This window comes from Caenorhabditis elegans, chromosome V (assembly GCF_000002985.6).
Source record: "Caenorhabditis elegans chromosome V".
Lineage (NCBI taxonomy): Eukaryota > Metazoa > Nematoda > Chromadorea > Rhabditida > Rhabditidae > Caenorhabditis > Caenorhabditis elegans.
This window is the reverse complement of record NC_003283.11, coordinates 13,009,438-13,033,497: the sequence shown is the minus strand read 5'-3', so window position 1 is coordinate 13,033,497 and position 24,060 is coordinate 13,009,438. Positions and strand designations below refer to the sequence as shown.

Genomic DNA, 24,060 nt, shown 5'->3' with positions numbered 1-24,060 from the left:
TTCATATCTTCCTTATATACCTTTTTCAATTTCAATTTGACGAAGCAAATTTACATAGTTGATATGATAATATTCTATCAAATCATGTTGATTTTGAATTTATAAATTTATAAATTTTAATTTTAATTTTTTTTTAAAAACATATTTATAAAAGAAAATCATCGGAACAATGAACAAGTAAGGCAAGATTTTGTAAAGCTAGAAAAGAAAAATAATAGAAAGAAACTAGAGTCACAGATATGAATAAAATGGGAAAATGAAAGAAAATTTAAGAGATACAAAACAACTGAAAAGAGAGATCATTTGTACACATAACTTAAAAATAATTAAAAATCAATGAATAATATTCTATTCCCTGTTGAATGTAGATGTGGTATTTTTGTATTTTCTAGATGCCGTATATGTGTAATACGCATCATCAGCTTCATCTTGAGCACTTCGAAGACGTGGAAGTGATCCCATATTGTTACGATAAACGTGTCCAACTCCTTCATTTAGAATTTGATCAGGTGATGAAAGAATGTTGATGACGTCTCGATTCTGAGGTAGAAGAAGACGACGTGGAGTGTCTGGTTCATTGATTGAAGTATGATAATGGTTTGATGGATTTACATCTGGAACCCATTCAGAATCCATTGGAACCTCGTGATGTTGATGTCTTGGAGATAATAATGGTGATGCACACTGTGGATCCGCCATCGTGGATTCTGCCATTACCGACTTCTGATTGTCCAACCACATACTCGGATTAGAGTCCGAAGCTTTTGTGGTGATATCACAGACGCACCACAAGAAAATAACCAATGCAGCTATCAAATAAATGATCGACTGAGAGATCTCCATTATTTCCATTGGAAGAGGTAGTTGATTGGCAAATAACCCGGTAAGTGTCATTCCCAATGTGAATATCGTCTGAAATCGAATACATTATGTTTGACGCAATAGAATAAAAAAAATCACCAAAATAAAGTGCTGGAACACTGCTCTCTTCACATTATACTTTGCAACAAAAACATCATATTTCTTGTGTAAGCTGACAAGAACTGACGTTGCAGCTGCATAAAATGATAGAAGAAGGAATAATCCAATTGGAAGAATGATGCACCAGAAGAGCCAAAGATGTGGAGATAATGAGCACTGATCGGTGACAAAAAATGTTGTGAATGAGATAAGGCAAGGGAATACAATTCCAACGAGCAGAGATGTTGTTAAACTGAAACATTGCATAAGTTTTCTCGGCATTTGATGACATTCAAACTATCGCCCAGAAATATATACCTGATTGAGAAGTTGACGAACTTTGGGCGAACCTTTTTATGAGCCGTTTTAAATTTTGGCATAATATTAGCAAAAATAGGATCAAGCGTTCATCTAGCTAACTGGATGCTCAGAAAATCGCCAACTTTCCAATTAAGTATACCTTTTTTGGAGGAAAAATTGGTCAGTAGTAGTTGTAGGCAGAAGACAACTTTAACCGCCCAAAAAAGTTTCTATCCGAAACTATAAAACTACGTACCTTGGAGACGAAGAACCATCTGCAAGCATTCTGTAGATGTAGAGACCATACAAGAAGAGCCATGCGAACGGAGCTGACGATGTGAATGAGAGCATTGCGTTTCTCACTGGACAATATGCTTGATTGATTGCAGTTTTATGAACGAAGAAGAGATTCAAAATATTGATTGCAAAGAACAATATGAATCCAATTCGAACTGAATGAGTCTTCAGGCTTCGTCTGGAGAGTGTCAGAAGAATAGAAAGGAAGCAAAGGAAAAGAGCAACTCCAGCGATAGCAGGTGACGTCATATTATCCATCTGTGCTACTCGGACCTAAATTCGTTTGGTTTATTTTTCATTTCTAAATTATATCTATAAAGCTTACTATTGAACTTGACTGATCGTTCACAAACATTGTAAAAACTCCAATTCGATTGTATTCACATGCAGCATGAGTCAAATTAAGACCAATCAAAGCTGCTCCTCGGGCCGTCCATGTTCCTGATTTCTCATCAAAACGAACACATTCTGGATACTTCCAACCATCGTCTTCTTCTATTTCAAATTCAACAATGACTGGATCAGAAGTGTTGGCGACTATGGCAATCATTGGGTTCTCACACCGATTGCAGCGTGGATATGGTACAATTGAATAAACAACTTGGGTTGTTCCTGTGACAATTGCTCGAACTCTTGGGAAACCTGTTGGACGAAGATCCACAAAGTTGTTGAACTTTGGAAGAATGTTTCCGAAATCCAGTTTATCCGATGCAAATACTGTAAAATGTAATTTTTTAAATAGAAAATCAACATCAAAATCTTACCGATGTGATCATTAGCAACAAAGAATGGTGATAAGAAGTTCACATTTTCATGGATTTCAGCAACAGTTTCAGCATAATTCCATAGCTTTGAAATCAAAGTTGAATACTCATCTGCAGGTTGCTCACTCATAACTCTTCCCAATGATTCAATCAATTTTTCCGTAAACTTCATATCCTTGATATGAGCTCTTCCCTTCATTGGCATACTCTGTTCATAATCTACAAGCCTACTCAATGCTTCCGCTGCAATTTGTTGATTCCGTCCTCGAATTGAAGATTCCGTATTTGTAGCATTTGCGACCATTGTGAGCAGCTTCGATGGCTCCAGAATTTCAAACTTGTTGACCATTATAGAATATTCCGGGCGGGTGCAATTCCAAGCATTCACATCCGACCATCTTCCAGTTTCTAAGCATTTCCGAGTTGCGAGACCACTTTCTCCAACTGGACAGGACTGTCGTACGATTGATCCTTTTTGACTTGCAGGCCATTGGATACTGTACTCAATTTCAGATGGGCACTTTCCAGAAACTGGTCTACATTTTAGAGTCTTTGAGTCGAGTTGCTGAAATAATTAGGATTTAATATTCTCGCCTACAAGAAGTAACTTACATGATCAAATCTAGAGCATCTATCACATCTTCTCCCAACTGCATCTCCATTACATTTACAATGCCCATCAGCTGAGCATTCTGTACTGTCAGCTCCAAATCCACATTCGCATTTTACACATCCATTGATAGTTGAGAAATGGCTTTTCTTGCACTGACATGCTCCAGTCTTCTTATCACATTGTGCCTCATAATCCTTAGTTTGGGCACAAGAACATCTTCTACATCTTGGAAAAGTTCCCCACCATCCAGAAGGACACATCTGTTTTGGTGCTTCAAGTTGACAGTTCTTTCCAGTTTTTCCCGCAGGACAAATGCATTCATAACCTGCAGTTGTGTTGGATGATACACAAGTCCCGGAAGAGCACACGTTGGCGACAGAGCACACAGGAAGACACGTGTCGCCTACAAAACTTTTGTGGCATTTGCATTTGTGTTTGTTCCATGCTCTGTGACAAGTACTTTCAGCAGGGCAGATGGAATCAACGGAACATCGATTTGGAACAACACATCCAGCTCGAGTCTTTCCTTTCTTTTTCACTGAAATCGATCTTCCATCAACCAAAACATTCCGAATGCATCCTTCAAAACGTGATGGATGTCCAGTTCCAGGTGCAATTCCAAAGTATAAGCTCTCTAGATTCATATCAGAAATGGAAGCTTTAGCTTCTGCACTGTAGATTCCATTTATACTAGTTGCAACTGAATCTGCTTCAAACTTGATGACAACATTCATCCAATGCTTTGATGTTACTTCAGGAGCTGGCAACTCAACTTCAGAATCTCCAATGTTATATTTCAAAGTTCCATCATCAACTTCCAAGTTGTAATGAACACTTCTTTGTGTAAATTCGAGTGCAAACACTTGCATATCAGCTCGAGATGTCCGGAATTCAAATGAAACTTCAAACGGTACAGATACTTGGCTTGGCTGGTACAAAACAAATGATTCCTCTTCAAATAGAGAATGCCCACGTAAATCTTGAGTTCCAAGTGCTCCAACACATTCACCAGTCGAATGAACCGATTGCGGACAGCTACAAATTCTGCCTCCCCAACGATTGACACACTTCGAGGTAGCCGAGCATTGTCCATCCGAAGTTGAGCAAAAATCTTTACGATGCTTGCATCCTTCATGAACTTGTCCAACTTTGTGCATTTCTTTGATCGTTGAAAAATCGACATCTTCTTTATCCACTGACAAATCAGAAATACATCCAGAGAAGGCCTTCTCGATTTGCTTCGAAGTTCCAGGACGGCCTCCAAGGAATAATCCATTTGAAATATCCAGATAACGATAGCATGGAACTGTTGGATCTTCGCATCTGAAAAAAAGTATTTTTGGTTTCCAGGTAGCCTAATTATCAAAAAGTTCCCTCAAATATTAAGTCAAAAAATTCCGTTCACAACTTCCTCAGTTAACATGTAATTTCACTAATCAAATGAATAATTCAATCGGTTCCCTCTATACATGCTCTTCTATACCCGCTTTCTCCATAATTTCCATTTCTGTTCGAAAATTGAATTATATTTTATATTATTACAAGAATTTCATGTTGCACACAAGGGGAGGTCTCCCTCGTAATTATGAATTATTACCAATAGAGAAGAGAAACATACTTTTTCTCGAGGTTCAGCTTCGCACGAATAGCACAATTTGGAGAAGTATTCAGAAGAAGGGATGGATTAGTTTCACAATCATCCAGAGACATTGTGATTTGCTGAAAATTAAAGATTTTTTCTGAACATTTAAAATTAACAATAAATTCTAAATTTTAATCTTAATTTCCATAACTCCTTACTTTATTCGAGTACTCCAAAGCAACAGTATGCCATTCACCATCATTTATTCTATTTTCCACATCATTTTCCATTTTCGCATCAATTTTCTCTCCGCCTAATGAGAATTGAACCTGAAAACTAGAAAATGAAAATCCCTTTCCTAGACATTTTTTGGCAAACCTTTAGTACTCGATCCACAACAGAAACTTCCACAAAGTCGCTTCTTTTGTCACCGGTGAATACCAAAACACCGTTATGTGCAATTGTAGAGACTCTTCAAAAAAAAAAAAAGTTTTTTTTGGGATCTTCTTTTCTTTAAGCTTACCTGAATTTCATGGTCCATTGGGTACGTGGTAAGTCTAGATTCACATTAAGAAGACCTTCTCCATCAAAAGATACACTTCTGAGGCGGCATCGTTCATCTGTATCTTCTCCGTGATATTTACAATGTCTACATTTCATTTGATTCCCGTCGAGTTCACACAGAGAATCTGACATACAGTAACCAGGAACACACGTGAGAGCATGAACCGAAATTTCACAGTGACGACCTGCAATTTATAAAACTAAATATTCAAAAGATCCCCATTTCTTGAAATTTCGATATATGTTACTCTTTCACACGAAGCACATCGACATGGAAGTGGGACGGAAAAGGGGTCACAGACTTAGATGGGGTACTTCCGGGCCCAAGTTGAAACAAACGACCGGCACCGGGGAAACTGAAGTGACACGCAAATTGCTCTTGCAAAGTGGACCAGGGTAACAATTTTTAGTTATTGAAACATTACGTGACAATACTTTTAAGTTGGAAATTTGAATATGAGTACTCACTCAACTAAACTATTTTATTTGAGAAAAAACCTCTTCAGGTTGTGAAAACATACAAATTTAAATAGCTATAATAAAAATAACAAATAAAATTTTCTGAGCAATTATCTTTAAAAATACCTTTTCCCTCAATTGTCTGGTTTTACTATTTTTCGTTGTCCAATAGCCACTTATTTTCTGAGCCAATTTGCTAATGCAAATTTCAACCTCATAAGGACCATTTTATTGAGGCGAAAGAGGTCTTGCCAACATTCAATTTTACGAGTGTTCCTTCTCTCCCTTTTCACTCTCAATCCCATTTAGTCAATTAGCTGAATTACGTACCTATCCAGCCGGGTTTGCATTCGCATTGATACGTGTTCTCGAACGCAACGCAAGTCGAATTATTAGAGCACCTGCCACGATAACACTCATCGATACGCGTATCACAGTCACCATGGGCACCTGAACCTGGAAAAAAGGCAATTGGTTGTTAGAATAATTATGCATTAAACTCACTTGTAAATCCAGATGGACATTCACAAACAAATGTATTCACTGTGTTCAAGGTACGAGCAATGAAATTATCAGTCTCGTGAGCCTTCATTTCTCCAACAAACTTTTGAGTTTGTCTGCACTTCGCCATATGGGAACATGGCTCATTTGCACATGATTCATCTCTTATAACTTCAACTTGCAATAATGTCATCTTTTCCAACTTTTTGATTGATTCTTTCACCAATTCAATCGCTCTCCAGCCTCTGTAAAATGTTGTGTTCATTTACATGCATAACAGTTTCCTGATTCTCTGCGTCTCTATACTTGGTATATACCATTTCAAAACGGTAGAGACGGAATTTTGTCCTTTTCAGGGCCTCCTTAGCTCAGTTGGTAGAGCGTGAGACTTTTAATCTTAAGGTCAGGGGTTCGAGTCCCCTAGGTGGCTAGATTTTTTGCATTTTCTCACTTTGTTATACTTTCCTTAACATTAGCAACGCTTTCTTGCTCCATTATTCATATTCAATTACACTACTTCTTGAAAATATGTCGTTTCAAGAGGGTGGAAACACGCGAGGGGGAGCCGGCGCATGCATTTCATTGTTTGTCAAAACAAATCGAATTATTGTGAAGCGCATCTAATTGCACATCCAAATCTAAATCCCCAAACTCATTTCCCGTAACACAACACTTGACTACCAGTAGTAACGAGGCGTCCCCCTTGAGCAATGGCGGCCTCTCTTTTTATGATTGATTTGAGTGTTATTGTGTGTTTCTGTTCTCTCTCCCACAATTCTCACCGTACGACTCTTCCATGGTCTGTGATTGCGATATTTATGTAGATGACGTCATCAAGATGCTGCTTGACACCAATGACGTGAATGTCAGAAGGTTTCCAGTTGCTCAAAGTGGACATGGCATCTCTGAAACAAATAATCTTCAAATTTAATACATATAAGTTAAACAAACCTAAATCTTTGAAAAACCAATGGATCCCAGAAATCATCAACAGTCATTCTAGCCAAACTCAATGTAAAGCTCTCCGAGAGCCATTCAGGTTCAACCAATACATGAATAAATCGACACGTAGAACATTCTGTATTTGCTCCATCCGAAACACATGTCTTGAATGAAACATCCATATTTCTTTTCCATTCTTGTTTTACTAAAATCTTTCCTGTGTATTTTTCAGCCTCAATCAAATCATTTTCCTCCAAAAAGTACTCAAGTGTTGCATTCTGATCAGGGTCAAATGCCGGAATAAATCCAATTTGTCGAGCCATTTGCACATTATCAAATCTGTTCATTAGAATCACAAAATCCTTCAGTGCAGGCTTATTGTCATTCACATCTGACACGTGGATTCTAACTGGAACAGTTGAAGACAATTGTCCACTACTTGCTTGTAATTCGAAGAAGAATTTGTTTGCCTTGGCTTCGTAATCGAATTCAGCTCTCGTCAGAATTCGTACAACTCCATTTTGTTCAGCATCTTCTGAAATTAAAAATGTTTGATCCGAAAAAAAATGGAAAGATCCTACCTTCAATATCAAAAAGTTTGGCATCAGCACCTCCAAAAATTCTGAATGAAATATCAGCATTATCTCCCTCATCTGCATCTCTTGCAACAATTGTTCCAACTGTTGAACCAACTGGAGAGTTTTCAGCAATATACAGGTCATAAGAGAGTTGCTCAAATGTTGGAGCATTATCATTGACATCGGAGAGAGTCAGTGTGATTTCAGATGCAGCAGACAGCGAGGGTGTTCCTCGGTCTCTTGCGAATATCGGTAGAACAATTCTGAAATTTAAACTCTCTTCTTATTTGAAAACATTATTTTCTAATCTAATTTGTGCTCCCATAAATTATAATGCAAGTCTCATTTTTTTATTCGCCGTCGCGCAATCTGTTGGCACTTGAGAAAAACCATGTTCCATTCATTCATCCATCCCATTGAAAACAGTGACACCCGGTCAAATGAGGGCTCATTGAGCAATCCGCGCAGGTGTTAGCCCCCTTCTCACTTATGGACATGCTCTTAATCCCGGATTGGTTGACCCTAACAAATGTAACACACTTACACTGCAAACTGCTCACGATCAAGCTTTGAGCTGACACGAAGAGTTCCCGATGTGCGGTCCAGTCGAAAAAGTTGAATGGAAGGAGATGAGGAAGATTCGTTTAGGAAGTAGTCGACAATTCCATTTGGACCGATGTCAGCGTCAATTGCAGATACCTAAACAAAGTTTTATTGTGCTCAGCGGTTTTACGATTAAAATGAAGTTTAATTTTTTTCTGATTTCTGAACTTGCAGGATAAAGTTTTTGTTTAGAAATACCATATAAAAAATGGAATAGCGCATAAAATGTTCAAATTGTCTCAAAAAGTTATATATTTTTGTAGAACTTAGAACTTGATCTATATTTCTCTAAACTTGACAATTTGCGAAAACTGTAAATTTTAACAGAACCGCGCTACTCCACTTAAAAAATAAAATACTTTTTTTTGACACGGATGAACAATTTACCTGTAGAAATGAAGTCCCAACCGGAATATCTTCTGAAATTGTGGCAGCATAGCTTGAAGATGTAAACTGTGGTGAGTTGTCATTTACTGAAATTTCAATTTAATTTATGAAAAGATTCGAAAAACGTTTTGCATTTTTAACGCAATTTCCCTAATTTGCACATTATTAGTTTTGCTTGTTTCTCGTTCCTCCCGACATTTCCTGCTCCTTCTGTCTTCTCACACAATACCGACCGAACCCTAATTTCCGTAAATAATCGTGTTTTCTCTGACACTTACTGCGTCTCTCTCAGATTTGCATTACCCTCAACACTATCTTGTCTGGCAATGCTCTAACACATCTGGCCATTTGTCAGTTGTCGTTGTTCTGTTATGGCAGAACAAAATGCGCGTATGCAGTCAAAAGAAACACTTGCCCATATTTGAATATGTCAAAATGTGGATGAGATCCGCCGTCAGAGATATTAATAAAATGGAAGCGAAACAACTCACTGTCATCCAGAATCACTTCAATTTGTGTTGACGTGTTAAGCGGTGGACTTGCATGATCTGAAGCTGTCACGATGACGGAGAACGTGGCACGATCTTCACGATCCAGGTCGGAAGATACAGAAATGTCTCCAGAAGATGGGTCAATTCGGAAAAATTGAGAGGAATCAATGGAATAGACAATACGAGCATTATCACCACGATCATGGTCTTCTGCCTGAAAAGTTAGAATAAATATGTTTAAAGGCGGAGTAGCGTCAAAATTTCTATGAAGCTCATAATTAGGTCGCTGTTTTACATGCCAATTGGCAGAATTTGGGATTCGCTTTTTTCGAAGGTTTGAAGAAACATAAAAATGCTTCAATCCATAAAAACCGAAGTATGAAAAAAAACTTACTTTCAAAGTAATAACCGGATATCCAATAGGTGAATGCTCTGGAATTTTCACAGAAAATGGATGATCATTGAAATACGGTGCCGAATTGACATCATCAATGAACACATTCACTACACATCTTCCTTGTAATCCACCTTGATCTGTTGCAGAGATTTCGACTCTAACTTTATGATCTTGACGTTTCAATTCTCCAGAAACACTCAAAATTGCACCCTGATCTCCAATATCCAAAATACTGAACACTTCTCTATCGGCCTCTTCGATTCGATACGTGATTTTCTGATCTTCATCGTTGTCAACTGCTTTCAGTGTGATGATCTGACTTCCACGTGGCATTTCTTCAGATATCGTCACATTATATTCTTTTTTATCGAAAGTCGGTGCATTATCGTTGATATCTTTCAATACCACTGCGATCGTCGTTGAAGTATTCAGTGAAGGAGTTCCCATATCTCTTGCTGTGACCTGGGAGTAGAATTGAATTTAAAACTCGGTTTGCCGAAATTAAATTATCGAAATTAAAATATACTTACTTTTAAAGAATATCGTGCAGTTGTCTCACGATCTAGAAGTTTTGTTGTCTTTATCAATCCACTATCTTCATCAATAATAAAGTCTTCCGATCCTTCCATAGAATATCTGAAAACTACCCTTGAACCTTCCAAACTTATTTCCTTTCTCACTTTATAATTCCATTAGGTCCACTGTCTTCATCAATAGCATAAACTCTTCCAACCTCTTCTCCAATTGCTACATTCTCTTCAAGAGTTATCATTTTCTGCGCAGCGATAAGAGTTGGAGCATGATCATTAATGTCAATAACATTAATTGTGAGTGGAACTGTGCTGGAAAGGGCTGGCTGTGCTCCATCTTTTGCACGGATTACTGCAGTTATCGGAGAGTTTTTGGCATCGATTCGTTCTCTAAGAGTTACTTCTCCAGTTGAATAATCAATTGTTAGACCTCCAATTCCTGAGGATGAAGCCATCGAGTAGTGTACTTTCCCATTTGTTCCAAAATCTTCATCAGTTGCTTTTACTGTAGCAATCACCGCAGGAATTGTTATATTCTCCAAGATAGTAACATTATATGAATCCGATGCAAAAACTGGAGCATTATCATTCACATCAACTACAGTAATCTCAACCATAGCAGTTGATTCTCTTTTTGGAGTTCCTTTATCACTAGCAATCACATCTAGGCGAATGAGAGAAAGTGTTTCACGATCCAAAGGTGCGGCTGTCTGAATGACTCCACTTTTTGCATTAATTGCCAAAAGATTCTTTCCATTTCCTTCACCCAATGAATACTCAATTTCTCCATTTTCTCCAGAATCCAAATCTCTCGCAAAAACCGATAGAACAGTGGTGCCAATCTGAAAGATAATATATTTTCATTAGATTCTCAAGATGGATGTCATTGCCAGCATATTTCCGTTTCATTCCAAATTTCAAGTGGTTCGAGTTAGTTACTTACTCCAATATCACTTTGGATTTCTATGCCCTTGTCTTCATGTACTACACATGCTCACTCTACCCCCTTTTTCTCCCATCCTTTAATTATATATTCGAAGCTAGTGCAACTAGGGGCGGTGGTGACGGCGAGAATGGTGGCGACGGCGGTCGCTTTACGATTCGAAGAAACGACACGACTCATCTCATTATTGGGTGTGAGAAGGCAACGAAATGGCTATGATGATGAAATTTTGGGTTGTAGGAAATGAAAAGATATATCCATTTAGATCTTGGTTTTTCACGAAGACAATATTGGTACTTTATATTTTTATGTTTTTCGTCGGGAAGAAATTAGGTTCTTGAAATTTTGAAGGCGGTTTAGGAAAAAACTACAGAGCTTTTCAATTGTATTTAGATCGCGAGAATCTTTTATCAAGTTTCAGATTTGATAGTTGCTGATTGCTTTTTCATAGTTTTCATTGAAGAAAAAACGTGAAGAACGTTTTGTGCCGAAGATCCTAGAAGTTCTGCAACCTTTTTATAGTTAGCAGAGGTAATCAGTTCTAGCATTCCATTAATCTCAGTAGTTACACATAAATAATATAATCCTCCACCTTTTGTGCAACCTCAAACCCTCTTTTGATTCATCTTCAGCTTTCACAATTTTACTGGCTCATCCGTCTCTGACTCCCGTGTTTACCTGCGTCTCTAACTCTGATATACACTCTTCCCGTACCCATGCATACACGGTGTTGGTGTCCTTCTTCCTGACGGACGGCAAACATTCATTTTCGGGCTCTAATTTTCCTGCTCGAGGGTGCTCTGTGAAGCCGTCGTCTGATGACAGATGGTCATTTGGATGAGGTAGCATTCAATTTTGAGAGATTTAGACATCTTTTCCGACTGGAACAATGTTGCGTGCTTCGAAAAGAGGGGCTTTTGGAAGATGGAAAAGTGGCAAAAGACGATGAAGTATGTAGTAGGTGTGTTTGATTTATGAGCTACACCCTTCACCTTTTTTGAGAACCTTTTTTCTGAATACTGGTGGTCACTCGCTCTCAAAAATAGGAGTACTACGAGTATGTGTCTCGGGGGAAATTAGAGGCGACGGAAGGAGGGAGCCAGGGAAAATGGAATGGAAATTTATACCAAAAACCAAGTAATTCGGACTGGCACTTGGCGTGGAAAAAATGAATTAATATGGAAATCGGTAAGCCCGCAAGAACTAAATTGGAAAATGTCAAAAATATCAGAATATGCCAACAAAGGAGATTGAGGAGATCGAAGAATTTTTGAATAAAGAAAACGAATACGTTCCAGTGTTTCCGAATGAGCCGTAAAAGTGTTACAGCTGAAGATTTCCAACTTCAACGTTCAGCTCAAATGATTTTCGTTTTTCGATAAATTTGAAGCTTTCAGTACAAAAACTAAACTTTTGCATCGTATTTCAGCCATAAAAGAGCATGAACCGAACCTATTCTGGACTATAGAACTTAACAAGTTGACATTAGTGGCATTTATTTGATCCCGCTAGATTTAATTGAAATTTCTTACGCCTATTTGTTCGTCTTCATATTTTCCTTTGTAAAATCGTATTATTCATTTTATCCTACCTATTTATTATTTCTTTATTCAACCGTTATTCTCCACTTTCCCTTTGGCTAATCCAATATATAGTGACACTTTCAAACTGTATTGTATCCACACACACATTGACAGGTGAATCCTCTCGCGCATATTATTTACGTCTCTTCAAATGTAACACTATCTATGCAAAAGCACTCGCTAATTACAAGCTGTTGTTTCGTCCCGGAGAAGCGTCCACCGACCCGAAGAGCTCGTCGTTCGAATTAGGAAAATAGGAGGAGAATAGAGATAGAATAATATTATAAGAGTTACAAGATACGCAGAGTGTAAATGAATGAATGAAAATGGAATGGGTGTAAGAATGAATTGAATAGAAGACTCACCGGAGCATCTTCGCGGATTTCTCCAAAATAAGAATCTTTTTCGAAAATCGGGCTATTGTCCTGAACATCTAGAACGTGAACAACTACAGTCGTACTAGCCGATATTGTTGGATCAACCCTCTCGTAAGCTGTGACCTGGAAAAAATATATAATGAAAGGGAATTGTTAAACAATGAGATTTTCTAAATTATCTGTGTGTGCACATTTTTAAAAAAAGTTTAAATTCGGTAATAAATATTCCAAAGTTTTTTCTAACAACAAAATATTTTTCCTCGATAATTTTGCAGCTCTAGTGCTCCACATCACAACAAATTACCCACCTTCAGTATATGTTTATCAAGAACTTCTCGGTCCATACTTTTGGCCAAACGAATCTCTCCACTCATCTGCAAAAATTGCATTATTTTTCCAGAGCGAGCAGCCGTCCGCTTTTTCTCACTAGAAAGCATTCATAGATAATTGCGTTTGTGTGTTCAAGTTCCTTAGAGGCACTTTTTCTGAGTTTGTTAGTAGTATAAAAGTATAGTTTGATATATAAATAGAATTAAGAAGTAAGTTTTTAGATGGGAATCTCGGAAAAACTTACAGTATCCAAGGTGAACAAGTTTTGAGATCGAGAATCTTGTGGAGCAACCATTGAGTAGTAAAGAGGTTGAGATGAAGCATGTGAGGCTTTTACAGATGCAATTATTGTTTCAATTGGAGTATCTTCTGGTAATTCTTTTACATATCTGAAAAATAAAGTTTTGAGAACATTTTTTATTGTGAATTCGCAAAAATGGGGGCCTTGATGTAAAACTATTTATTATGAAATTGTTTCTTTATTTACAATTTTCATAAACTTTAGCTTCGACATTTCAAGAACAGTCGTGTTAAATTTGAGTTCTAGCGACCATAATGGCTGAGATCGTGGCAAAACCAGCTCAAAAAAACAACGTGCGCTTTTAAGGAGACGTTTCACATTTTCAAAAAATTGCAATAACAAAATTCGCATGTAGCAATGTACATCGGTTCTAAAACTAAACTTTTCAAATTTAATACTCACTTCTCTTGTTGAAAATGAACAGCATTTGCATCGGGATTTCTCCTTCTCGCCCATCTCTTTGTTCTTCTGGTTTCCAACTTTTTCTTCGAAGCAATGGAATGTCCTATTCTCATTTTTGATCGATAAAGTTTTCCATCACAAACATAATCATAATGAAAATCGATTGGACCATCAAAAAAGCAAATTCTCTCTTTTGTTAACAAAAGTCCTTCTCCTTCTAGCAATGAAATTTGCGAAGAATGGACAGAATCTGGAAGACCAGGAACAGGACAAGCCAAGTTATCAGATAAATCAGGCCAATGAATGATTGGTTGACCGGGGTGTAGACATGGAGGACGTGAAGCTGGTAGCCATATTACAGAATTACTTGATGGGACTGCACATGGCTTACAGACCACATCAATAGAATTAGTTGAATAATATTTATCATCCAAATACTCACTAAAACTACCTATCACTAGTGATAAGATAAAAAATAAAAGAAACATAATTCTGTCAAGCATCATTATTTCTCTTCATGACATCGATGCAGTTGAATGTGAATGTCAGTGGCGGGTGCGGTGTCCGAATAGAAATGGAGGCGTGGTCTAGGTTGGGTGGCACTCTTTCTGCGTCTCTTTGGAAGAAGAACTGACCAGCTGCCAATGGACATATGAGGTGAAAAGAGCAAAGGGTTGTATCAGCTAATTTATGTCTCGTTTGGAAGAAGAGGAGGAGAAGCTCATGTTCGCGCATTGATAGTGAGCCGGAAATGAGAAATATATGATATCTGGGGAAAGGAGAAAGGGACGTGGGAGAGTTTATAATCAGACGTTATAGGGGAGAGAGCTATGGGACTTTGGTTGATTATAGATTCAGAGGTATAGAAAATATATTGTTTTTGGTTTTCTTCGCTGGGGGAGATTGATGATTTGTTTGGTTAGTTTTTTTCTTAAGGAATACCTACGCCTACCTCGTGCCTAATGCCGAATGCCGTGGTCTCCATAAATCTTTCCCAATTGCAACATTCAAGTCAATTATTCGACTTTAATTGCTTTCGGAATTTGTATTGCGACAGTCTCTCTCTCCATTCTCTATTTATAATCATCTTTTTGCTAATCCTCTGGAGCCAGTCATGGAGCCATGTGTCCGCCGATTGGTCATAAACCGATTTTCTGTCCTTCCTGCCACCATATTGTTTCTCTCGGTCAATTAAGCAAAGCCGAAAAAGGCATATTATGTGTCCCTCGTTCTCGTCGGAACGGCGTCAGGCAGGTGTTCTTCGAAGAATAGGTTGCATATCTAATTGCTTTGAATACATTTATAGACACTGTTTTTTGTTTGTTTGAAAGATGCATCTTTGTTCACTTTCTTTTTTTGTTTTTGTTTTCTTTTTTGTCTGTTTTTCCCCTTCCGCTCCTCATTAGTTTTCCCGTTGTGTCATCTTGTCGGACAGCTCGTTTCTATACCAAATTTGCATATTTTTCAGTGTCAGAATAGCCACAACTCATTTTTCTCCGCGACGAGTAGTGTTGTTGCTTGATTCCCCGGAGAAAGAGCATCATCGAGTTGAGTTGTAGTTTTGTTGGTTTGAATTTTCAACGGAAATTGGAAGAAGGATCGGATAGCAAAAAAATTGAAAGAATGGAGGAAAAATCAATGGGAAAAACATGAAACAAAGAGAGCTAACAATTGAAACTTCCGGAAATAGGAAACATAAACGTACTGTTAATCGGAAATTTTTAGCTAATTTCTCAAAGGGAATTTCGTTGTCGTTGAAGTAACAACTCAAACGGTTTATGTGAAAATTCCAAAAAGTTCCAGATAAGTAATATTAAAAAACGAAAAGCCAAGAAAAGAGCGTTGCATAACTTGGGGCATTTAATTTTTAACGATTTAATTCATGAATGTTTAAGCTGAATGTTTAAAACAATTGGTCGAAATTGTCAAAATGACCTTCACCTATTTATTGACTTTTTGGTTTTAAAGCTGAAGCTTCTTGTACCTCTTGGAATTTTTTGCGTCGGTGATTTTCGCAATTAGCTGGTTTATGGAATTTCCAACAATTTTCAAACCTTTTTAGAAACTCAAAAAAAAAACATTAAAGTTCTCAATCGGCAATTCTCAATTTTGGCAACAGTTTTGATAATTGCCACGCATTCCTGGTTTCTTCCATATTTTTATAATTCTTCGAGAGAAATAAGTTACCTGAAAACTGCTCTGTTTTGTAGGAATAAAATTAGTTACATCTACAAACCCTTCGCTGCTTTTGTTTAATCGTTTTCAAAGTTTGTCTTTCTTTTTTCTGAAACGAGAATTTTTGGGTTGAAAAAATTTGGGTTTAAGTTGAATGTTAGCTATTGCCAAGTTACAAATATCACGCAGTATTCTAAAACAAAATTTCATAACCTGTTATTTTCATAAAATTTCAACATATTCAATTGGTATTCCTTAACAAAACCATGAAAATTAATTAATTTTTCTTTCTTTAAATTTCGCAATCAACCAAGCTTTTTCAATTCAGGTGCTCCATTTTATTACATTCAATCCATGTCAGTCGTCTTTCCATGTCACATAACCATTTGCGGTGAACATATTGAAACTCATCGATCAAATATATGTGCTCTTTCACCCCCATCCGCTTGAGCCTTCTGACTCTCTACCGATTAATCAGACGAACATCTCGGGGCGAGACTTTATAAAATGATGAACTATTTTGACATGCGTGTGCGCATGAAAATGTGCATTTCACCATAAACAATTGGCCGGTTAGATGGTCGTGGAAGAGACGAGCTTGTGGCCGTCAAATGGAATGTGACGATGCGTAATTAAAACTGAAATGGAGGGGAAAGAAAATGGGAGAAATGGGGATAGAAGGATGGCAGGATACATACAATTAAAGGCATCCGTTGGTTGTGATGAAATCGAGATTAAAGGTGTTTTGGTTGCAAAGAGTTAAATAGAAAAAAGGTTTATGCTTTTTGAAATTACAGTACTGACATACAAGTATTGGTTGTGAATTGTTGAAAACATTTTTAGAGAAAATAAAAGGACACTGAGAAACAACGAAAAAGGAACATCGAGAAATAACTTAATACACGGACGAACAATTCATTACTTTCATAGATCGATGTTCCATTTCTTATTCGTTGTTCTCCCCATCGGCATTGTTTTCAGCTTGTCCGTTCGGGGGCGATAACGCTTGATGTTCAGTTCTCCAAATTTTTTTTTTCAAAAATTTAACACAACGGAAGATATCACAGAAACAAACGAATATTGAAATGATGATGGCAATTACAGGCAAAATCGTGCTCCACCAAGATTCTTCTGGAATCTTGATCAACTCATCGATAGTGGCATAAATTGTTTTGGTCGTTGATTTGAAATCCGCATCTTCGTTATCAATGCTCAAAATGCAGCCTCGAAGTTGTATCAAACAATAATCTATTTTATCCAGTGTTTTGCAATGTTCGAAACGGAGTATACAAGAATCGATTTCAACTGAAAATAAACTTTTTTGTAGCGTAGTAATTTATTTCAAAAATGCGAAACAGCTAATTTCTCGGAATTTCTAATGATTGTTTTCAAATAGAAGACTGGAAATTAAGGCTTTTAACTGGAAGAAAAATTTAAACAAATATACATAAATTCTTATTCGTTTGAGGCTGTTCATTATTTAAGTCATTTTTTCCAGGCTTCTACCGGATCACGGAAGAAGTATATATCTTGCCATCCGTCAAAAAATATATCTTGTCATCCGTCAAATTTGAAATCTCTGTACCAACTAGTAATCCAAAGCATTTTTGAATGTAATCCGTCAAATTTTAGATTTAACAAAACAACAAAACTTACTTCTATTGGACCATCCATATTTGTACACATCATTATCGAAAAGGTGCCGAAGAGTAGCATTGATCACTGGGTGAGGTTGAATCTTGTGAACAGTAGCAGAGAGGATTGAATTCAGAGTACCCATTGGTTTCATCGCTGCGTGAAGATTCCCGTCGAACGTCACAAATTGGGTTTCGACCTCTGTAATGTTGAATTGTGAAAAGTTTTAATTAAAAAAATATACCCTTTGTCCCGATAGTTTTATATATTTCCTCATCTACCCGGTTTTTCAGAAGTTTCTCAGAAAAGGCTTTGCAGGACTCTTGATGACTGCTCAATACGACTGACTAAAAAGTTATAGTTTACCAAGGTAAGCACAATTAACATACCTTATGACATTCTCGAGCTGTCTTGTCACATAAGTTGTATCCACGTTGGTTCATATAACAATTATAGTGTTTCGCACAACAGTTATTGATTTCAGCTACAAACTTTTATGAACTACGATATGAAAAACCGATGAAACCTGAATGTTCTCCACATGATTCGCTGACCCACTTTCGATTAAATACTATTCCGATGGCTCCATGCTCCCATCCACACCGGAACCAATCAAATGGAATATCAAAGGAAACAGAAGTATTTGTATCCTCCTCAATTAAAGCTTGTTCCAGTTGTTGAGAATGCTCGTTGATGCACCTGTTGGAAAGAGTCAATTTGAACAATTGTTCAACTCTCTGTAAAAAGCTTAAAAGGTTTATATCAAGCTCACTAGAACATGTGGTTCACTTACCAAGTTATCATCACCTTCCATAATTTGAACCGTGCAATTATTTTCCAACTCTCTCAAAGTTTGCTTCATGTTCATGGAGATATCAAACTTCGGCTTCGCTAAGATGATTTTTCCTTCTTTGGCATCAGATTTCAATTTTAGGCACGCCGACTGTACATGATCCTTACAATGTTCTTCGCCCTCTGGGATTTCCTGAAAATAAAATTATTTGCATTTCATTTTAGAAATTACAAATTACCATTGCACAAGAACACCATTGGTGAGCACATGTCAGCGGCGAAACCTTATTTCTAATGGAAGAATTGAATTTTGCACTACAAAACTTGATTCGGTCCGAAGTACGAGGGCATCCTCCGAGGTTTGGCTCGAGAATATTATATGCTTCTGGAGAATCTTGAACACTTCCTGGAACTGGAAAAAGCAATATTGATTTCTCCCAAATTAGACTTCAAAGAGAGTTTCAAAGTCGTATTATGAAACTTCCATTTTTCTAGAAAGTTCGTTGAAATTTGCTTTATCAGCATTAAATGCCATTCGTAAACAATGTACTGATGATTCATAAAACATTTTGATGACAGATTTTTCCCAAGTAGTACAAATTAAAATCTTCAGGCGTTTGGGAGCTGTGCATTTCAAAAAAACCCCGTCGCTCGACCTCAAATGTATTTTTCAAGTTAACTTTGCTTCCGGTGTGACAAATGAGCCCAAAAATATATTTCATTGCTATTTAAAAAAATTTTTGAGAATACATGGCATTATTGTAGTAAACATACCATTCGCTTGAATTATGAGTATCACAATGAAATACAGTAGGCATTTCATTTTGATGGCAGGCATCGATTTTTCGCTGAAAATGAAAACTCAAGAAGCAAGAAATAAATGACCGTAATACATTACGAAACAAACAAACTTAAAATGTCCAAAAAATGCTAAAATCAAAAAAAGGTACATATAATCTGGAGAAATAAGTTTTACATTACTGTTAAAACAATGTGATAGATAAGAGATGAGACTGAAATGAAACTAAGGAGAAGACCGTGGGCGAACCTAGACTATATATATTACAGACATGTCTAGACACTGAGAAATGTAAACGGACTGTATGAAACGTTTTAGTCTCCCTCTCCTAAAACGGTCTAAATGAAATTGTAAACAAAATAAAGCTTTCATGGAATTGATGACTGATAAGAATAATTCAAATGTATTTTATTCTAATTTATTTGTTCATGACGTAACAGATCTGAAACTTTCTTTTCCTTCTTTTTTGTTCTTTAGTCTTATTTACTTTCAGGTATAATCAACTGTATGAATGCTCAATTATATTTCCTATATATTCTATCACGATTACCAAATCGTGATAAAATCTTTATATTAAAAAAAACTTAGCTAGCTTGAAAACATCAATTAAAAAAGGTTGGTATGTATATCTTTTAGGGGATTGAAATTTAACTTTTCACATTCACAAAGTTTGGAGAAATAATTTTTTTTTCATTTCGAAAAATCATGAAAATGTTGGTTTGTGCCTTACTTGTACATAGTTTCAGACTTTTAATCTGATGATACAAAAAAGAATGTTTACTAAAATTCAAATGAAATTCGAAATGTGAATATTGATTGAATGATGAATTGAGAAAGCAGAAGTGATAAACGAAACAAACCGAGTTGATCAGATGAGGTTTATCACTGGTGGGTGTTTTTATATGCACATTTACCGCTGAGGAAACTTTTGACAATGGGCGGTGCTGTGTGAGTTTATTATTTTTTCTGTATGTTTATTATCGTATGTTTATTATGTTTATTATCACGATTTCAATCGTAATAAATTCAATTCAATTCAATTGCATTGATGATTATTCCAACAGATAAAAATAAGCTAAAATAGTTTTTTAAAGTGCCGTGAAGGAAAACAAAAAACATTACAGTATCAGAATTGTTTTTTTTATTACGGTGTTAATATGCAAATTCTACATCCGTTGAAACCCCTAATTGCAAGATATGCAACTCGTCTGCTGATGAGTCACTACATAATATTTTATGGATTTTCAGTTTTTCCAGAATCAGAAAATGTTCCACAATTTGGCCCAATCCTTTTGTGAGCTCAGCAGCGCTCAACATATATTGTCAACGAACTTTTTGTTTATTGAATACAAAATGGATAATCATAACATGTATTTCCTCCATCCGTTTCCTGAAATCATTTACCATATCAAAAACCATGAATTTTTTCATTTTGCTATTGTCTTTTATTTCTTATTCAACTTCGATAATCAATGGTTTCTCTGCAAATTCCTTTGGTAGATTTCCAGTATCTGGAAGTTTCTCGAAACGGAAATCATTTTCAGACACGTTATCATTGGCGTCTGTAATTACGCGATTTCCTGACGGAACGACAAATGTATGTGGTGGAGTACTTATCGCACCAAGCATTGTCATTACTTCCGCACATTGTGTTTTTTCGGGTGATGACTTGTATGTGAAAACTCACAATTTTGTAGTTAATCTAATTTTTTATAGTGCAGTAACAGCAAAAGTAACTTTAGGAGATGTGCATCTGAATAAGCATGATGACGGAGAACAGGAATTCAGAAGTCACGCAATGGCAATCAGCAAAAAGTTTTTCAATGATGTAAGTCGAGATACTTTGATTGGACAGTTTTACAACGAATAATTAGATAATACCTTTCTGGACATATATCTGGTACAGGTTGCAATCTCGTTTTTGGTTTTCTTTATCGTAATTATCACAAAATTATTAATAACTCCGAAATATGTTTTTACAAAATGTGACGTCACAATCATTTTGCACATAGTTTGATGTAGAAAACATGTGTGACGTCATACGTCAGTCACATATTCCTTCAACACATCAACATTCCACTGATAAGAAACCTACTGCCACGTTGCAAAAATGGAATCGATTTTTTAAGTTGTGATCGCTGCTGTGAAAGGGGCAAAGTTTGATGTAGAGTTTCCCGTCAAAAAAATATCAGAACCTTATCAATTTGTTTAGAGTCTGCCAGAATTTTTGTTTTATTTCAGTCATACCTCATGAAACTACGGTTTTTTAAATTGTAAATTAACATAGGCATCTGAAGCAAATGATGACGTGGCAGTCATTTTCCTCCCACAAAGAGCTGATGTTTGTCACTCGCCGTTGTCTCTTCAAATTGCAAAACTTCCCAGCACCGGATCTGTGAACTTTGTGAGTCTGCCAACTCATGTTCCAAACAAAGTGTTGAAAAATTAACAGAAAGAAACCGCCCCGCTCACACAACTCCAACTCGAGACGTCTGTATGCTACGTGGCTGGATGGGGAAAGACAGAGAATAAAAGTAAATATTATTTATTAATGCAATGATGACATTAAAGTATATTTCAGCAGCGAAATATAGTGACTCAGTTCGTCAGATGATGGTTAATTTGAGTGTTCGAAGAATTGGAAAACGAAAATATTTGATTGCAAAAGCAGTGACAGGGAGTAGTAGAGCATGTATGGTTAGTTGCAATGTTTGCTGGAATTTATATTTTATGGACCGAAATTATTTCAGGGTGATTCAGGAAGTCCCGTGTATTGTTTTGTCAATGGAAAACGAATTTTGGTTAGTTAATATATAAAATTTCAGAAAAGAAATTAGGACATCTTTTCAAATATATGCTTGAACCTGCATATATTTGAAGTTCCAAAAAAAAACCAGTGTAGATTTAAGGATTTTTATGACCATATTCAATAGTTAGGGTAAAACATTTTTTTATAACCGAGACCGCTATAAAAAGATAAATCGAATTATGGCGAAAAACTGATTTAAAACAATTCTCTGATTTTTGGTAGGCTTTTAAAAAGTGTTATACGATGAAATGTGTCTAGTTATGTTATGTTCTATTTTTAAAACTTGGACAACATTATCTTATAGTCAGAAATGTTAGGTCATCTTTTAACGAAACTACAAGACTTTTTCTTGTTATTTTTTAGCGAACCAAATTAAAAAGTGGAAAAAAGAAAAAATACATAAAAAATTCAAACCCATTATAAAATAGAGTATCGTAGGGAAATTATTTAAAACTGTTGCTTTAGTCCGATAATCAAACCAAATATTAAATAGAAAACTTATCAAAATAGCGAATGTTGCGATTTAGGGGTTCAATTTTGCAGCGATGATCGAAATTACTTAAACACCACATTTTGGAAATTTTGGCAATTTACCAAAACGTTTTGGAACTGTTTTTTTTGTTGGAGTCTTATAAGTATATTCATACTAAAACCCCAGTGACGAGCCTCTACTTTTATCTTGATTAATATACCGAGCCTTACAATAAAGCGTTCAAACTTTAGAAGTCACTAACTTATTGAACCAAAATGCTTTGAGTTTTCAAGGCCGTTGGTCGTACACATTTAATTGATAACAATAGTTTATTGAACTGTGGTTGAGAACATTCTACACTGAACCAGAGACAATCAATTTCCAGGTAGGAACCGTCGCCCATATCGGATCTTTTTCGAAAATGAGTGAACAAGATCCATCAAATCACATCTCATTTTGCCGAGACTTTGAGTATACATTCGTTTCGGATTGGAGAGAAAGTTCTGAAAGAGTTGTGGAAATTTTACAGAAATATGGCGAGCTATATCAATTGAATGAAGGACAGAACATGTGCTTTGGATCTGGAATTTTTTAATGGATTCGTTGGTTTTACAATAAATAATATCAATCAAATTGATTTGCTTTTGGATAGAGGGAACTTTTTAAGAAATGTAAATATTGTGGCAATACATATACATATTTTTCCAAAAATCACTGTGAACTTAATATCCCAATTTTTGAAGACCAAAAAACATAAACACGGATTTAACGATTCAAATATTCTCTTTCGTCTCTCTTTATTTTCTATTTCCTTCCCGTTCTCTCTCCACTCAGCTGCTATTCGTAAACTGTTGTCATTGGCATTTGTCTCCACATCTGCGTCTCTCACTTGCTTTCCCTTCCTATTATTTTTGCCTCAATTGTTTATTCTCTCTAAATAGATATTTTCAAATCTCTCATTTTCATAGAGATTCTAAAACATCGATTCGTGTTCAACTGGAGTCAGTCTCAATAGGGTCCGAGAAGTGCTCCGCCTCGTGCTCTAATAAGGTCCGAGACGTTGTTGTTGTTTGTTGGTGCATTAAAAGCAAGACATACTTGTCTGTGTCTGCCACTGTCTACATACTATCTCTTTAATGTTTCTCTCGGTTTGTGGTCGTTTTCATCTATCGGTCCTTCTCAACAAAATCTTTTTGCGCCAGTGACCCCAGTTTTTAGTTTTTTTTTAGATTGTCGCGAAAAAAGTCTCTAGTTCTTCTTCTACCTAACTGTTTGAGTTGTTGTAAGGTCTGTGGGCAAATAAACAATAAATACAGGAGTTTTGGCGAATCTTCATTTTTGAAATTTCACGCAGGTTACTGTGAAACAATAGCTGTTCATTGCACACGTCCCAAGGCGTGTTTATCCAGAGATGAGAAAAATCGCCATATCTGCCGCGCAAATGAACCCGCGGGAAGAGACGAAACTACTGTAG

General features: G+C 36.5%; 3 protein-coding genes and 5 non-coding genes across 13 annotated transcripts; 5 read left to right on the top strand and 3 right to left on the bottom strand.

The window, feature by feature from the left end:
• Positions 1–96: 96 nt before the first annotated feature.
• On the bottom strand, positions 97–14,437 carry fmi-1 (Cadherin EGF LAG seven-pass G-type receptor fmi-1; the record flags this gene model as incomplete). Of its 3 annotated transcripts, NM_073855.6 has the most annotated exons (25): positions 97–912; positions 961–1,213; positions 1,517–1,830; positions 1,883–2,274; positions 2,322–2,886; positions 2,934–4,257; positions 4,553–4,653; positions 4,735–4,845; positions 4,895–4,988; positions 5,040–5,265; positions 5,870–5,995; positions 6,044–6,285; positions 6,823–6,945; positions 6,992–7,517; positions 7,564–7,823; positions 8,105–8,259; positions 8,551–8,636; positions 9,042–9,255; positions 9,436–9,900; positions 9,969–10,074; positions 10,119–10,810; positions 12,860–12,994; positions 13,180–13,245; positions 13,446–13,590; positions 13,905–14,437. In NM_073855.6, the coding sequence occupies 25 exons, from the start codon at positions 14,408–14,410 to the stop codon at positions 349–351; spliced, it is 7,791 nt and encodes a 2,596-aa protein (NP_506256.3). The 3 variants fall into 3 exon arrangements, with proteins under 3 accessions (NP_506256.3, NP_001300071.1, NP_001300072.1); NM_001313142.3 differs by lacking the exons at positions 12,860–12,994; positions 13,180–13,245; positions 13,446–13,590; positions 13,905–14,437 and having other exon boundaries at positions 349–912; positions 10,119–10,585; NM_001313143.3 differs by lacking the exons at positions 7,564–7,823; positions 8,105–8,259; positions 8,551–8,636; ... (6 more) ...; positions 13,446–13,590; positions 13,905–14,437 and having other exon boundaries at positions 349–912; positions 6,992–7,305.
• On the top strand, positions 5,328–5,461 carry W07G4.12. Its single transcript, NR_069842.1, has one exon. It is a non-coding gene; the product is annotated as an Unclassified non-coding RNA W07G4.12 (non-coding RNA).
• W07G4.t1 lies at positions 6,398–6,470 on the top strand. Its single transcript has one exon. It is a non-coding gene; the product is annotated as a tRNA-Lys (tRNA).
• On the top strand, positions 6,518–6,802 carry W07G4.10. The gene has a single exon (NR_069841.1). It is a non-coding gene; the product is annotated as an Unclassified non-coding RNA W07G4.10 (non-coding RNA).
• 21ur-12786 lies at positions 11,267–11,287 on the top strand. The gene has a single exon (NR_069840.1).
• Positions 14,438–16,856: 2,419 nt separating the features above from the next.
• F15B9.6 (uncharacterized protein) lies at positions 16,857–19,354 on the bottom strand. The gene is made up of 8 exons (NM_073854.7): positions 19,281–19,354; positions 18,746–18,918; positions 18,508–18,699; positions 18,241–18,451; positions 18,104–18,198; positions 17,959–18,061; positions 17,736–17,915; positions 16,857–17,384 (listed from the first exon to the last, which is right to left on the bottom strand). The coding sequence occupies exons 1-8, from the start codon at positions 19,342–19,344 to the stop codon at positions 17,026–17,028; spliced, it is 1,377 nt and encodes a 458-aa protein (NP_506255.2). The 5' UTR covers positions 19,345–19,354; the 3' UTR covers positions 16,857–17,025.
• Positions 19,355–20,239: 885 nt separating this feature from the next.
• try-10 (Peptidase S1 domain-containing protein) lies at positions 20,240–23,223 on the top strand (the record flags this gene model as incomplete). 4 transcript variants are annotated; one of them, NM_001269546.4, is made up of 9 exons in its annotated part: positions 20,240–20,253; positions 20,563–20,801; positions 20,850–20,976; positions 21,022–21,133; positions 21,593–21,709; positions 21,758–21,839; positions 21,887–22,002; positions 22,056–22,106; positions 22,972–23,223. In NM_001269546.4, the coding sequence occupies 9 exons, from the start codon at positions 20,240–20,242 to the stop codon at positions 23,179–23,181; spliced, it is 1,068 nt and encodes a 355-aa protein (NP_001256475.1). The 4 variants fall into 4 exon arrangements, with proteins under 4 accessions (NP_001256475.1, NP_001355438.1, NP_001256476.1 ...); NM_001368472.3 differs by lacking the exon at positions 20,240–20,253 and having other exon boundaries at positions 20,723–20,801; positions 22,972–23,181; NM_001269547.3 differs by lacking the exons at positions 20,240–20,253; positions 20,563–20,801; positions 20,850–20,976; ... (1 more) ...; positions 21,593–21,709; positions 21,758–21,839 and having other exon boundaries at positions 21,916–22,002; positions 22,972–23,181.
• Positions 21,833–22,019, bottom strand: F15B9.15. Its single transcript, NR_131698.1, has one exon.
• Positions 23,224–24,060: the final 837 nt, after the last annotated feature.

Excerpts from the sequence above, each read along its gene's own strand:
- F15B9.6 (NM_073854.7), bottom strand. The coding sequence starts at position 19,344 with ATGCCTGCCATCAAAATGAAATGCCTACTGTATTTCATTGTGATACTC. Across the intron at positions 18,919-19,280 it reads ACTCATAATTCAAGCGAATG|TTCCAGGAAGTGTTCAAGAT; the intron begins GTATGTTTACTA and ends TGCTTTTTCCAG. Across the intron at positions 17,385-17,735 it reads ATATGGATGGTCCAATAGAA|TTGAAATCGATTCTTGTATA; the intron begins GTAAGTTTTGTT and ends GTTTATTTTCAG.